At 42.7% G+C, this 14,021-nt stretch overlaps 2 protein-coding genes across 10 annotated transcripts in view; one reads left to right on the forward strand and one right to left on the reverse strand.

The window, feature by feature from the left end:
* LIMS2 (LIM zinc finger domain containing 2) overlaps positions 1–14,021 on the forward strand; it is a 78,044-nt gene that overhangs the window by 28,366 nt on the left and 35,657 nt on the right. The gene's annotated exons all lie outside the window — the stretch shown is intronic.
* On the reverse strand, positions 88–13,580 carry GPR17 (G protein-coupled receptor 17). Of its 2 annotated transcripts, XM_074964040.1 has the most exons (3): positions 13,383–13,580; positions 9,586–9,714; positions 88–3,332 (listed from the first exon to the last, which is right to left on the reverse strand). In XM_074964040.1, the coding sequence occupies exon 3, from the start codon at positions 3,296–3,298 to the stop codon at positions 2,282–2,284; it is 1,017 nt and encodes a 338-aa protein (XP_074820141.1). In that variant the 5' UTR covers positions 3,299–3,332; positions 9,586–9,714; positions 13,383–13,580; the 3' UTR covers positions 88–2,281. The 2 variants fall into 2 exon arrangements, with proteins under 2 accessions (XP_074820141.1, XP_074820140.1); XM_074964039.1 differs by lacking the exon at positions 9,586–9,714 and having other exon boundaries at positions 13,383–13,579.

Genomic DNA, 14,021 nt, shown 5'->3' on the forward strand with positions numbered 1-14,021 from the left:
ATTGTGGATGTGGGAGCAGGAGGTTTAGCACAGTAAAACAAAACAAAGTAGCCGGAGTAGGAATGAGTGGTTGGAAAGTGAGAGATGAGTAGAGAAAGGGCAATAGACAGGACACTGACTATCCAACAAAATATGGGTAGAGGAGGGGCCTGAAGGCAGAATGCCAATAGACTGTGGATAGAGTTGGGCGAATGGGCAGGAGTCTGACTGGAGAGGGAAAGGATTCCAGTCGTGATGCTGGCCTGCATGTGAGAGATGAAGGGGGATGTCTCTGCGCAGGCTATTCGCTGATTGAGTGAGAACCCTGGGCATAATGAGAGACTGAGGGGGAGCCTCTGTTAATATAAAGACCATCTCTTCACTGGTCCTTTGAAACTATTTATTTTATATATGTATAACAGGTATAAACAAGTCCAAAAAGTTTTTTGTTTTAAAAAAAATGAATGGCAAAACTAATACAAGCAGGACAGGAAACTTGTACAAAAGCACATCCCAGTAAGAAGAGAGACAGACAGTTTGGCAGATAGTTTTGAATTCTGAAGCACAGTGGATTAACTTCAGACTGTTATACCTCTGTCCAGCAGGGGTTGGGAGAGTCATTAAGTTGATGTTCCTACCCGCTGACGTGATCAACATGGAAAAAGGAAAGAGGATTATTTGCTTCACCCTGTCCACCAGGGAACCTCCCATAATTAGTTCCCTTTCAAGTAATCCTCCATATAACACCAGTCTCTAGGCTTCCAAAATTACAGTTAATGGATTTTCCTTTTGGCTTCTTGGCTTGTGTCTCTGATTGGCCAGTGCCTTTGAGCAGTGCTGGGTACCGACTGGGAAAGCAGTCAGGATTCCAGAAACTTAACCAAGATAAAAAGCTGTTGATTTCATAATTTAGGATCTAAACTCTTGGAGACGTAGAGAGCTCCTTCCCAGTGTCATGGGTAGAATATGTAAATAAGATTGATCTATCATATGGCTTTCTATAGTGCTCATCACTGCCGTATCTAAGCACTTCAGAGGCAAATATGATTGGCTTAGCAAGGTTCCTAGTGGACATAATGGAATCTTCTGCTCTTCTCCTTTTATACCATGGGATTTCTCCTACCTCCCCTTCTTGTCTTGTTACCCAGATGTGTTCCATTGGGTGCAGCATTTATCAGTGAGGGTAGTTAAGCTAAACTAGGTTAGTGATCCTATGTAGCAAATGAAATGTTTTTTCAGACCAAGTAAAACACATGAGACAGAATGTAAATAATTATAAAACACTCTAAAGAGCTTTTCCCAAGCAGGCTGGGTTTCACACTTTTAGCACATCTACTTTTCATCTTCTTGGCTAATATTTTTACGGGGATTCAGAGTTTTAGGGTTCACCATTTATAAACCAATGGAAGATATTCCCTTTACTGATTTTCATGAAACTTCTTTCCATTCCCTTTTATTTTAGCCCGAGATTATTAAGGTGACTGATCATTCAAACAGGACTACACCCCAAGGCTAATTCAGAAAATGCTGCCTGTAACTGAAGACAGCTGCTGGGGCCTTGGCCCACAAACCCAAGGACAGGTTGAAATATTAGCATTATGTTTACTGCTCATGCCCACATCCTGGGCATAGACAAGAGGTCTGTGGCAACAATAACTTGACATCCCTGGAGAGTCAGGATGTCTCCCATTTATTCCAGCGACAGGTTTCCCCTTCCCCCTCTTCAGCACTCATACTGTATCTCCCCAACTCTCTATGAACATTCACAATAGATCTAGAGACACTACTATTCTCCTCTGATACCCCAGGACTGAATCTCTCTGGCTGGCACAACTTAGGATTTCAGGGGACGGTGTGTGTTTTGGGCAGGGAGCAATCACCCATTGAATCTTAGTCCTTGAATTCCAGTTGTTCTGTTTCTCAGGGTGGCCAACATTTGCTTGAACGAGCCTTGAGTATAAAACTCTTAGAAGAAGAAATCATGATTTAATTAAATTCTTGTTTCCTTCCTCCATCCCTATATATTCAGGTCCCAGCTTCAGGATTGGGCAACAGATGCTGCTGCTGTTGCATTCATGTTCAGATATCTTGTGATTTACTGAGATTAGAATCTGTCTGCTGGCAGAGATGAGCCCTTGCTGGTTGTAGCTGCATAGAATAACTGAACTCTCCTCCTTGATATTGCAAGAATGATACTGACTCTGGGAATAACATCTTTGTCTTTGGGGTCACTTGCCTTTACTCTCTAGAGAGTCTCTTGGCTGTGTTGTGCCCAGAAGTGACAGCAAATATGATCACTTGCTCACAGTTCAGATTTAGCACTTAGTGAGCTCTCATTTGTCTTCCCCTCGTAACTTGGAGGCATCATTGCAGCTCTTTTGCCACAAAACAAGCTGCACAAGGCCTCACGGAACTTCTCAGCCACAAAGAAATACATCACTGGGTCAAGGGCGCCATTCAGGCTGGTGAGGCAGGAAGTGATGCGGTTACTGAGTGCCAGGACTCGCTGGGTTTCACAGGAAGTCTTGGTGCCGTCATAATGGAGAATGTAAATGTAGCGATTGATGTGATAGGGTACAAAGCAGACCAGAAAGATCATTAGGACAACGATGATCATCTTGATGGCTTTTTCCTTCAGGTGCTTCTCAATTCTGTTGCCACTCCTCAGGCTACGGATAATCAATAAGTAGCAGGTCACTGTAGTAACAAATGGAAAGGTGAATGCCACTGCCAATGACACGAGAGCATGGCGTGATGCCTTCTCTCTGTAGAGCTGTAGGCAGACAGTCGTGTTGTTCATCTCGGCTGTCTGCACGCTGACCAACAGAGGTGCCATTGCGACAGCAACTATAACCCAAAGAAAGGCACATGCCAAGTGGGCGTAGAGTGACCTGCGGAGTTTGATGGACTTCACAGGGTGCACGATGGCTAGGAAGCGGTCAACGCTGATGCACATAAGGAAGTAGATACTGGCATACATGTTGAGATAGAAAAGGAAGCCAATGAGTCTGCATGGGATCTCGCCAAATGGCCAGTGATTGCCAGAAAAGTGATATACCAGCCGGGTGGGTAGAACCAGCACAAAAAACAGGTCGGCCACAGCAAGATGCATCAGGAAAATATTGGCTGGAGTGCCTGACTTTTGGTCCCGGATGAAGAGCCAAAGAGCCAGGGTATTGCCAACAAAAGCCAGGATGAAATCCAAGAGATAAAATGTGGCAAAAAGGATGTTCTCTGTATGGGTCTCTTTGCCACATTGTTCTGAAGTTTCCAGGGAGGAGTTGAGGAGTAGGCTTGAGGGATCTGCTGGACCATTCATTCCTCACTACAGCTCTGGGGCATCAACCAGGGACCTGAAAAAATTAAGAAAACCGATCTTACAAAGAACCTTGGTAATGGTGAGGCAGTCTAGAAATCAGTCAACATGTCTCTTGCTTGCCGAGAGAAGTACTTAAAAGGACACTGCCCAATTTTTATAAACTCAGAGTCTGACCTACTTTAAAATTATAAACCCCTCCCTCTCAATTGAGTTTTCCAGACCTTTCCTGTCTGTTGAAGAAAATTACTGTAATGCAATCAGCTGGCTGTAAATTTATCTCCAAGATGTTCTGAGACTTAGTAAGTGATAAATACCCACATCCCAGGTTAACAGAAAAGTGGAAATAGGCACTATACACTCAAGAGTGATTGATTTTTGGCCTGGTGCCAAAATATTGGTAATATTTGTCCTAGGTTTTAAAGAGCTCCTGTGACACAGGGCCAGAAAGGGTTAAGCATCTTGCAGACTAAATTATCCAAATTGAACCTTTAAAGACATATTAGAGAAGTATATAAATGGTAATTAGGGCTATTCCTTAGCGATAGCTAACATAGCTATGTTAAATAGACTAGAGCTTTGAAATGCAAATCTGTATTGTTAGAGAATTAGAGGTAGTATACTAGTTGTATGTGTTTACTTATACCTTGTTAGATGTTAACCATGTAAACAGATGAATCCTGTCTTTTGATTCAGAGATCAAAAGGGAATATTAACATTTAAATGAACCTTGGATGTAGTAATTTCATTGTCTATACCTCGGTTGGCAACAAAGCCCGTTTCCAACTCTGTCCACATATCTATTCAGGGGACACCATCATAGGGCCTAATCACATCAGCCACACTATCAGAGGCTCGTTCACCTGCACATCTACCAATGTGATATATGCCATCATGTGCCAGCAATGCCCCTCTGCCATGTACATTGGCCAAACCGGACAGTCTCTACACACAAGAATAAATGGACACAAATCAGACGTCAAGAATTATAACATTCAAAAACCTGTCGGAGAACACTTCAGTCTCTTTGGTCACTCGATTACAGACCTAAAAGTGGCAATTCTTCAACAAAAAAACTTCAAAAACAGACTCCAACGAGAGACTGCTGATTGGAATTAATTTGCAAACTGGACACAATTAACTTAGGCTTGAATAAAGATTGGGAGTGGATGTGTCATTACACAAAGTAAAACTATTTTGCCATGTTTATTCCCCCCCAACTATTGTTCCTCACACGTTCTTGTCAACTGCTGGAAATGGCCCACCTTGATTATCACTACAAAAGGTTTTTGTTTTTTGTTTTTTTTTCCTCCCCCCCCCCCCCCCCCCGGTAATAGCTCACCTTACCTGATCACTCTCTTTACAGTGTGTATGGTAACACCCATTGTTTCATGTTCTCTGTGTATATAAAATCTCCCCACTGTATTTTCTGCTGCATGCATCTGATGAAGTGAGCTGTAGCTCACGAAAGCTTATGCTCAAATAAATTTGTTAGTCTCTCTAAGGTGCCACAAGTACTCCTTTTCTTTTTGTGGATACATACTAACACGGCTGCTACTCTGAAACCTATACTTGTCTTTGAAGTTTGTAGTAAATTGTCTATGAACTGCTTAATAGATTAATAATTAATTACTGGTAATGCTTAGGTTTCAGAGTAGCAGCCGTGTTAGTCTGTATCCGGAAAAAGAACAGGAGTACTTGTGGCACCTTAGAAACTAACAAATTTATTTGAGCATAAGCTTTTGTGGGCTACAGCCCACTTCATCAGATCCATGCAGTGGAAAATACAGTAGGACGATTTTATTTGCTTAGGAAATAGAAAGTTACTTCAAAAGCCTATTGTTCACCCAAGGACTGTGTGCTGTCAAGAGGTTGCAAAAATCTCTATAAAAACTCTTGGGACCTCAGATCTGCTTAAGCTTTGTTGGGAAGTTTGAGTCGCAAGACTGTGGTCTCCAGTGCCATTCTGGATAGCCCTGTTATTGGATGTGGACGTTGGACTATAACCTAATGAAGTGATTCTGGAAAGGATGCTTTGCAACTCTAAGCTCACCATCTGTACTATAAAACTGACCTAAGAACTCTATTCATACCTGTATGTATAATGATCTTTTAACCAATACTCTCTCTTTTCTTTTTTTTAATAAATCTTAGTTTACTTAATAATAATTGGCTGTAAGCGTGTATTTGGGTAAGATCTGAAATATTCATTGACCTTGGAGGTAATGTGTCCGATCCTTTGGGACTTGTAGAACTTTTTATATGATGAACAAGATTATCAGTAATCCTCATCATATTTGACTTGGCTGTCTGAGAGAGAGCCCAAGGCTGGGTTGCTTTAAGGGAACTGTGTTTTTGGCTTCTGGGTAACCAGTAAGGTATTATAGAAGCTGTTTTGTTGTTGGCTTGGTGGATCTAAGTATTGGAGTGACTACCAGTTTTGGAGATTGTCTGCCCTTCTTTGCAATTTACCCTAATTGAGCAATCTCAGAATGGCTGCCCTGGGACCACAGTCACAGCTCCTTATACAGAAACTTCACTGGAGACACAGGTATCCTCTGTTTTTTTAAAAAAAAACCTCCTAGAGTATCTGGCTTATTGCTGGAGAGAATGGGGAGAGGAGAGTTCATATATCCATCTCTGGTAGAAATGTCTCTAGGTCTGGGAACAGGTGCCAGAAATTATTTTATTTATTTATTTTAGTTATTTTTTTAACCAGAAAATTCAGAGTTGGTTTTGTTACTGAGCTGGGATTCAGAAGAAAGTTTTTCCAAACAGTGCAGTGGCTTCTGCCTCAAGTGATTCAGACAGTGAAACACTATTGACTTGCTTTAGGAAGAAGCACTGGACTTCCCCAGCTGCCTGGCTATTACCAGGGGAATTTCTCTGCTACTCAGCTCCTTTTTCAGTCGCTGCATGTTCCTCTTCCTTGAAAGCTCCAGTAACTATATCTGCTGCAACTGACCCTGTAGCTTTCTTAACCAGCACCATAGTGAAATTGACCTTATTCTTGTCACTCTCACTGTTGCACACAGCAGCAGTGCAAAATGACCAGACTTTCGTGGACATTTAGCCAGAGCTTTTCTATGATATTCAACAGATCTTGAATTCAAATCTGTAACTCTTACTCTGGCTTTGAGTCTTTTGTATTATTCCCCTCACCTGCTCCCCAGTCTATAAAATGAAAATATGACAAAACCCGTGAGCTGGATCCCTCCCTCAACTACATCTGTGCATGGAGTTGAGTCTGTTGTACACCTCCCACTGTCAGAGGGATGTGGGGAGGGTTGGGTCGTCAGATGTGTCTGCAGCACCATCCCCTTGTCCGTGGGGCCCACTGAGTGTGCTTCACTGGGACACAGCGAAGGCAGTGGAAGGGTTCCCCTACCAAAGGAAAACCTGCAGGGGTTGATGCCCTGATCCCCTACATGGAAACTCCTTGTGAGCCCAAGTCGACACCTCAAAGATCACTAGTTCCTCTTGAAAATGTAGGCTAATGTAATTTGGGACATACAGGGCAGCAGCCAGCAAAGGGACAAAGTGAATGTCAGCATGACTCACCTGCTGCTGTATTAACTGGGTTATGGGGGAGATTCACTTGAGACTAAGGGGCATCATGGAGGTACAGGGGCTTTGTGTAGACAGCCTTGGAGTCTGGAAGATCCCAAAAATCTGTGTTCAAACCACCTGCATGCTAACCCACGTGCGCAATCAAATGATCTTTTGGAAACTGAGAGAGAACTTTTGGGACTTTTCTTCCTCCCCACCAATCCCAGGGATCATGGCATCAACCTCTGTAGGTTTTTCTTTGATGGGGAACCTATTCGCACCTGCCACATTTTTACCAAAACCACATTAAACTCTTGTACTTAGCTAGTTGAGGACTTATGCAAAACTTGATTATTCCTACTTGTTTGCTTAAAATGGGGATCAAGTATCTGGTTTTCCTCCTTTTATTTAAAAATAAAAGGCTCTAGTATTCTGTCATAACTGTCCAGATTCTGGGAGTGTTTAATGCCATTGCACTGATAGTGTTGTGGTATTTGACCAGTAGTACCATAGGAGCCGACTCCATGGGTACTCCGAGGCTGGAGCACCCACGGGGAAAAATTAGTGGGTGCTCTGCATCCACCAGCAGCCAAACTCTCCTCCCCACCCCCACTCCACCTCACCTCCGCTCTGCCTCCTCACGTGAGCGCACCGCGTCCCCGCTCCTCCACCTACCTCCTATCTCCAGCTGTTTGGTGGCGTAGCAAGCTGCAGGACGGAGGGGGGAGGAGCGGGAACGTGGCGCCCTCAGGGGAAGAGGCGGGGAAGAAGCGGGGCTGAGGCCGGGATTTGGGGAAGGAGTCAGAATAGGGGCAGGGAGGAGGCAGAGTTGGGGCGGGGACTTTGGGGAAGGGGTTGGAATGGGGGCAGGGCAGGGGTGGAGTCAGAACAGGGCTGGGGGCAGAGGGGCATTGAGCACTCACCGGCACGAGCAGAAGTCGGCACCTATGAGTAGTACAGGATGCTACAGTATATTTGTATAAGGGGAAGCAGTAAAGGAAGCTGAAGAAGTAGGAGGGAGAGGGTGCTGGGATAGATGGAGGAAATACTAGTCAGGGAAGGAAACCCACAAGGGGAGCAGGAGTGATCTTGGATGTATTGGAGACTAGAGAGGCAGTGTGAAGTGGAACTGGGTCTGAAAAGTATCTGGAAAAGAAGAGTGTTTTCCGTAAGTAATGATCGCACAAGTAAAGGAGAATGTCTTTTTGGTGTAGAAGTCTGGCTTTTGTCCTGCCAACCCCTATCTGTGCGAAGCAGCCACTCTTGACTTTCACATCATTGCTTTTAATGAAGATATGAAAATAGATGCTTCCTCCTTTCTGATCAGCCAGTTCCCCCTTTCCCTAGTTAACAAACCATTCATATGGTTGCTGATGTTATCAAAGATGCCTCTGGCAAAAACCTCGCTGCATCCTGAAATTATACAGCAGTAGAGTGACTGCAGCAGAGGGTAATGCCCTATCTTCCCTCAGAACTATGATTATTGCTCAGAAACATTTAAGAGATGAAATTTCTGGTGAGGAATAATCCAGTAACACAGACACTGGAAACAGAATCCCAAGAAAACACCTGTCTTTCAGATAGGTGGCTAGAAGTGGGTGTACTCTGAACCAGACTTCTTCCACTTCCAAGAGAACGAGGAGTACTTGTGGCACCTTAGAGACTAACAAGTTTATTTGAGCATAAGCTTTTGGGGGTTAAAGCCCGCTTCATCAGATGCATGCAGTGGAAAATACAGTAGGAAGAGATATATACACACCTACACAGAGAACATGAAAAAATGGGGGTTGCCATACCAACTCTGAGACTAATCAACAGCCCTCCAACCTGAAGCAAATAATCACCAGCAACCACACAACAAAAACACTAACCCAGGAACCTATCTTTGCAACAAAGCCCGTTGCCAACTCTGTCCACATGTCTATTCAAGGGACACCATCATCAGACCTAATCACATCAGCCACACTATCAGGGGCTCATTCACCTGCACATCTACCAATGTGATATATGCCATCATGTGCCAGCAATGCCCTTCTGCCATGTACATTGGCCAGACCGGACAGTCTCTACGCAAAAGAATAAATGGACACAAATCAGACATCAAGAATTATAACATTCAAAAACCATTCGGAGAACACTTCAACCTCCCTGGACACTCAATTACAGACCTAAAAGTCGCAATTATTCAACAAATAAAATTCAAAAACAGACTCCAATGAGAAACTGCAGAACTGGAATTAATTTGCAAACTGGACATCATTAAATTAGGCTTGAATAAAGACTGGGAGTGGATGAGTCATTACACAAACTAAAAACTATTTCCCCGTGGTAATTTTCCCTCTACTGTTACTCACACCTTCTTGTCAACTGTTTGAAATGGGCCATCCTGATTATCACTACAAAAGTTTTTTTTCTCCTGCTGATAATAGCCCACCTTAATCGATTCATCTCATTAGAGTTGGTATGGCAACCCCCATTTTTTCATGTTCTGTGTGTGTGTGTGTGTTCCTACTGTATTTTCCACTACATGCATCTGATGAAGTGGGCTTTAGCCCACGAAAGCTTATGCTCAAATACATTTGTTAGTCTCTAAGGTGCCACAAGTACTCCTCGTTCTTTTTGCTGATACAGACTAACACGACTTCCACTCTGAAACCTTCCACTGCCAAGCTGGTTGACAGATAAGAAGGATGAAGATCAACAGAAGTGAGAATGGATAGAATTAAGAAATAGAAATTCACCTATCTGGCCACAGTGGGTCCCTCTTTCTCTGTGTTGAAATGCTGTGTAGCTGAGCTGTGAAGCTTAGAGATTTAGGAATGCAGTATCCTTTGTGTGCCAACCAGCTGTGTGCTTGTTCCTGTTTATTACTGAAAGAATAAAAATGAGAGTATGAGGGCAGCCTGCATCAGTGCTTGAGCGGAACACTGTTCCATGGGCCACGTTTTTCAAAGCGCAGCACATTCTGTAACAGTGGGCATGCACATTTACATGTGCAAAATGGAGACTTTTTATAAATGCAAAGTAATGCACATTGGAAAATATAATCCCAACTATACATATAAAATGATGGGATCTAAATTTCATAGAATCATACAATACCAGGGTTGGAAGAGACCTCAGGAGGTCTTAGCTGTTACCACTCAAGAAAGGGATCTTGGAGTCATTGTGGATAGTTCTCTGAAAACATCCACTCAATGTGCAGCGGCAGTCAAAAAAGGGAACAGAATGTTGGGCATCATTAAGAAAGGGATAGATAATAAGACAGAAAATATCATATTGCCTCTATATAAATCCATGGTACACCCACATCTTGAATACTGAGTGCAGATGTGGTCGCCTTATCTTAAAAAAGATGTATTGGAATTGGAAAAGGTTCAGAAAAGGGCAACAAAAATTATCAGGGGTATGGAACAGCTGCCGTATGAGAAGAGATTAATAAGACTGGGACTTTTCAGCTTGGAAAAGAGACAACTGCGGGGCGATATGATTGAGGTCTATAAAATCATGACTGGTGTAGAGAAAATAAATAAGGAAGCATTATTTACTCCTTCTCATAACACAAGAACTAGGGGTCACCAAATGAAATTAATAGGCAGTAGGTTTAAAACAAAAGGAAGTATTTCTTCACACAACACACAGTCAACCTGTGGAACTCTTTGCTAGAGGATGTTGGGAAGGCCAAGACTATAACAGAGTTCAAAAAAGAACTAGATAAATTCATGGAGGACAGGTCCATCAATGGCGATTAGCCAGGATGGGCAGGGATGGTGTCCTAGCCTCTGTTTGCCAGAAGCTGGGAATGGGCTACAGAGATGGATCACTTGATGGTTACCTGTTCTGTTTGTTCCCTCTGGGGCACCTGGCATTGGCCACTGTCGGAAGACCGGATACTGGGCTAGATGGAGCTTTGGTCTGACCCAGTCTGACCGTTCTTATGAGACTTGCCTCTTTTTGTGTACATGCTTCCTAGGTGTGCACATGCAAAGAGAGTGTTTGTGGAGTGTGCGCATCTTTGCTGGTGTTACTTGTCTCTTTGAAACTCTGGGTCCTAGTGTCTTTGGAAAAAACCTTGTGAGTTTAGTCCCTAAATGAAAGTGGTATTGGAAGCTAAAAGATGTGTTATCCTTATTGGAAGGAATTTTTCTTATTTTTTCTATTTTACGCTAAAGGAGGAGGAAACCTACCCATTTAATGGCTGATAGAAAGACAGGGCACATCCACATTAATACTCATTGTGTGACTCTTTGAATTTACACTTTTTGTTCTGCCACTCCATTTATTTAAATAATTCCATCCACAAACAATGTGTAAGGAGGCATGATCCTTCATAGCAAGAATTAGATTAGACTGTGGTTAGCCATTAGTTTTATATTCAGTTATAACACCCTGTTAAAAATGAAACAGCAGGGGGATGTGAGTCTAAAAGGCTGGCATCGGGTCATCCTACAGTCCAGATAGGCATTTTATTTGCCGTAAGCCAGCTCTTTGGTGGAATCTTCCTCCGGGCAACAGTTTGCTCCCCATTTGCAGCCCCAACATTAAGGGGCTTGGAGTGACAAGCATTTTATCATTTTTTAAAATTCTCTGTGGTGATCAGATTCTGTTAGAACTGACTTCCCGTGGTGCATTGAGCTATGATCTTTGGGGTTTGATCTCAGTTTTCTGTCAGTATCTGACACAGAATAGCAAAGATACCAATGATGAAATCCCAGCCCTGTGGAAGTCAATGGCAAAACTTATTTTGACTTCAGTGGGGACCGGATTGCACCACAGGACTGCAGGGGGTTGAGTGAGGAATATCAAGAAGTCCAGTAGGGTTGTCACAGGGAGGAGAAACATCTTGGGGATTGGGGCTGCAGGAGTTGATTAAATGTTGATGGATCTAGCTCACATATGTACTTGTCTGTCAAAAGTCGGTATCGTTGTGGGGGGAAGCTGCTGTTACATACGTTACCTGTGAGGGCCTCTTTCTTTCTTTTTTTAATTTGTCAGAAGGTGTGGAGAAAATAAATGGCTCTTTTTACAAAACCCTTTCAGTTAGGCTCTAAACTCAAATGATCCTCCAAGAGTTTTAACTTGTGCTGTTTTAACCTACTTTAATTTTTGTAGCCATTAGTGTTGATTGTTGACATGAAAATGAAGGTGTCCTTGGCATCTGAGTAGCTCAGGAGAAGTTTATGTATCACTAAAATTAATTGCTGTGCTGGCTTTGAGAATTGAAATGCTACTTTCAAAAATGTGTGGCTTTAAGTGTTCATAGAACAATAACACTAGAGCTGTGGAAAACCCAGTGATGGCTTTACTCTGTGCCTTTGGTAATAACACATGAAGAAGGTTTAGCAAATTATTATTATTAATTATTATTATTATTATTTTATTTTATTATTTTAAAACTGATTCAAAATAAATGTGCAAAATTTTGCATTAGGCTTTTTCTTTATTTTTGCTCTGTTGTGGTACACAGTAGAATAACTCTGTAATCTCTAGTAAACTTGTCACTGTAGCATGTACAAATGCTTTTGCTTGAAGCTAATTAGAAATCATATCTCCTTTTTAAAATGATTTAGTATCCGGGGTTCGTTCTACAATGCAAGAGGTTCTGAATCTGTAGGCAGAATAATTCTTTAATTGTCTGGTTCCCAAGCCCAGAATTCCACTTGACTTGCGCTGCTGGGGTAGTGTGAGTATTTAGTGATTTACAGATTTCTGAATAGAGCTCTATTCTGGGGTTAGCCATTATTCCAAGCTTCCCATAGCTGATTTGTAAGCAGGGATGTAGTTAGTCATTTAGAATGTGTGCATATAACCATATTTTATGGCCCTCCCCCTCTCCCACACCCACACTACATTGATACTCTCTTGGATAGTTATAATAGTTTATACAACCATATTACTGTTTCAACAGGTGCTCTACCTATTTGTTAATAAAAGGCTTGATGAAGAATAAGCAAAACTTTCTAGCTCATCCTAAATAAGAAATCAAGCTAGCTTGGTTTTTGCTACAATCTAAGTGCTTCCCAGCTAGCAGTGCATGATGAGGTCTCTGGTGGACTTCAGTTTTCTGCTCTTCTCTCATTCTTTTGATTAAAGGTGGTTCTGCCTGGGGAATGAGCTGTTTTGTTTTAAATGATCAGTGCTTATGATGGTGGAAATGCTTTGTCAAGCAGGAAGGTCTTTCATCTTTCCCAGAAAATCTTTTAACACTGAATGAAACTCCTTCCAGAGCTGACTCCCCTCTATCTGAGAATACTCTGTTGCCCTTGGGAAATTAATAATGTAATGGGGTGATGTTTGTGGTGTATGCCTGTCTGTACTAATGGCTGAAAATGGAGACATTTGGAAAGCTATTCTAATTTAGGGGACAAGAGTGATTATAATGAAATTCTTTGTAGACTCTATTTGTTGAACAACTCGTACGCTATGTGTATTAGCCGCTCTGTACATCTCCCACCACCCTCACTGACTCAGCTACGACAGCGTAAAGCCACCAGGAAAGTGCCTCCGTTATTGTACTAGCCAAAGCCAGTTCTCTTACCTCTTGACGGCGCAGTCCTGCAGGTGGAGGGTAAAGTCCTTCTAGAGTAAATCTCTGGGAGCTCCTTTTGACGCCAGTGAATCAAGGGGAAGCGTCATATGATTCAGAAGGAGCAGACCGTTTCAGACTTAGTGAGGGTGGAAGAGAGAGCCCCTCTATATAGAGTCCTGCTAGCTCTGATAGTGCATTATCAGCTCACACAACAGAGGAGAGGAGATGGCAAACTTGCAATGAAAGGCAGTTTTCATTCCAGCTGAAGCCTTGGAAGGGGGGAACCACGGCTGCTGCTGCTGTTATATTTTTGAATATTTCAGTGTTTGTCCTGCTTATTAAAGTCTCTCTGAACCCCCTAGTCTTTTACACTGACTCTTTGGAGTTCTGTGATTATTTTGGAGGGGTGGAAAGGGGTATTGTGCAGGGGGGGAGTCTGGTATTAATAGACACAACAGGACGCTTGAGAATGGGATAATTCCATAATGGTGGGAGTTGGGGTGAGAGGGGCGGCTGCTATGGCAACAGCTCTGCGATTCCAAGACTTCACTTTGCTTGCAATAGAGGAGGGTCTATGGGACAGCAGAGAGGGTTTGTGAATGGGGAGGGGCTGATAATGGTTTATCAGTGCAAAGGGTTGAAGGCCCC

Source organism: Natator depressus, chromosome 9, assembly GCF_965152275.1.
Source record: "Natator depressus isolate rNatDep1 chromosome 9, rNatDep2.hap1, whole genome shotgun sequence".
In the NCBI taxonomy this organism is placed as follows: Eukaryota; Metazoa; Chordata; order Testudines; family Cheloniidae; genus Natator; species Natator depressus.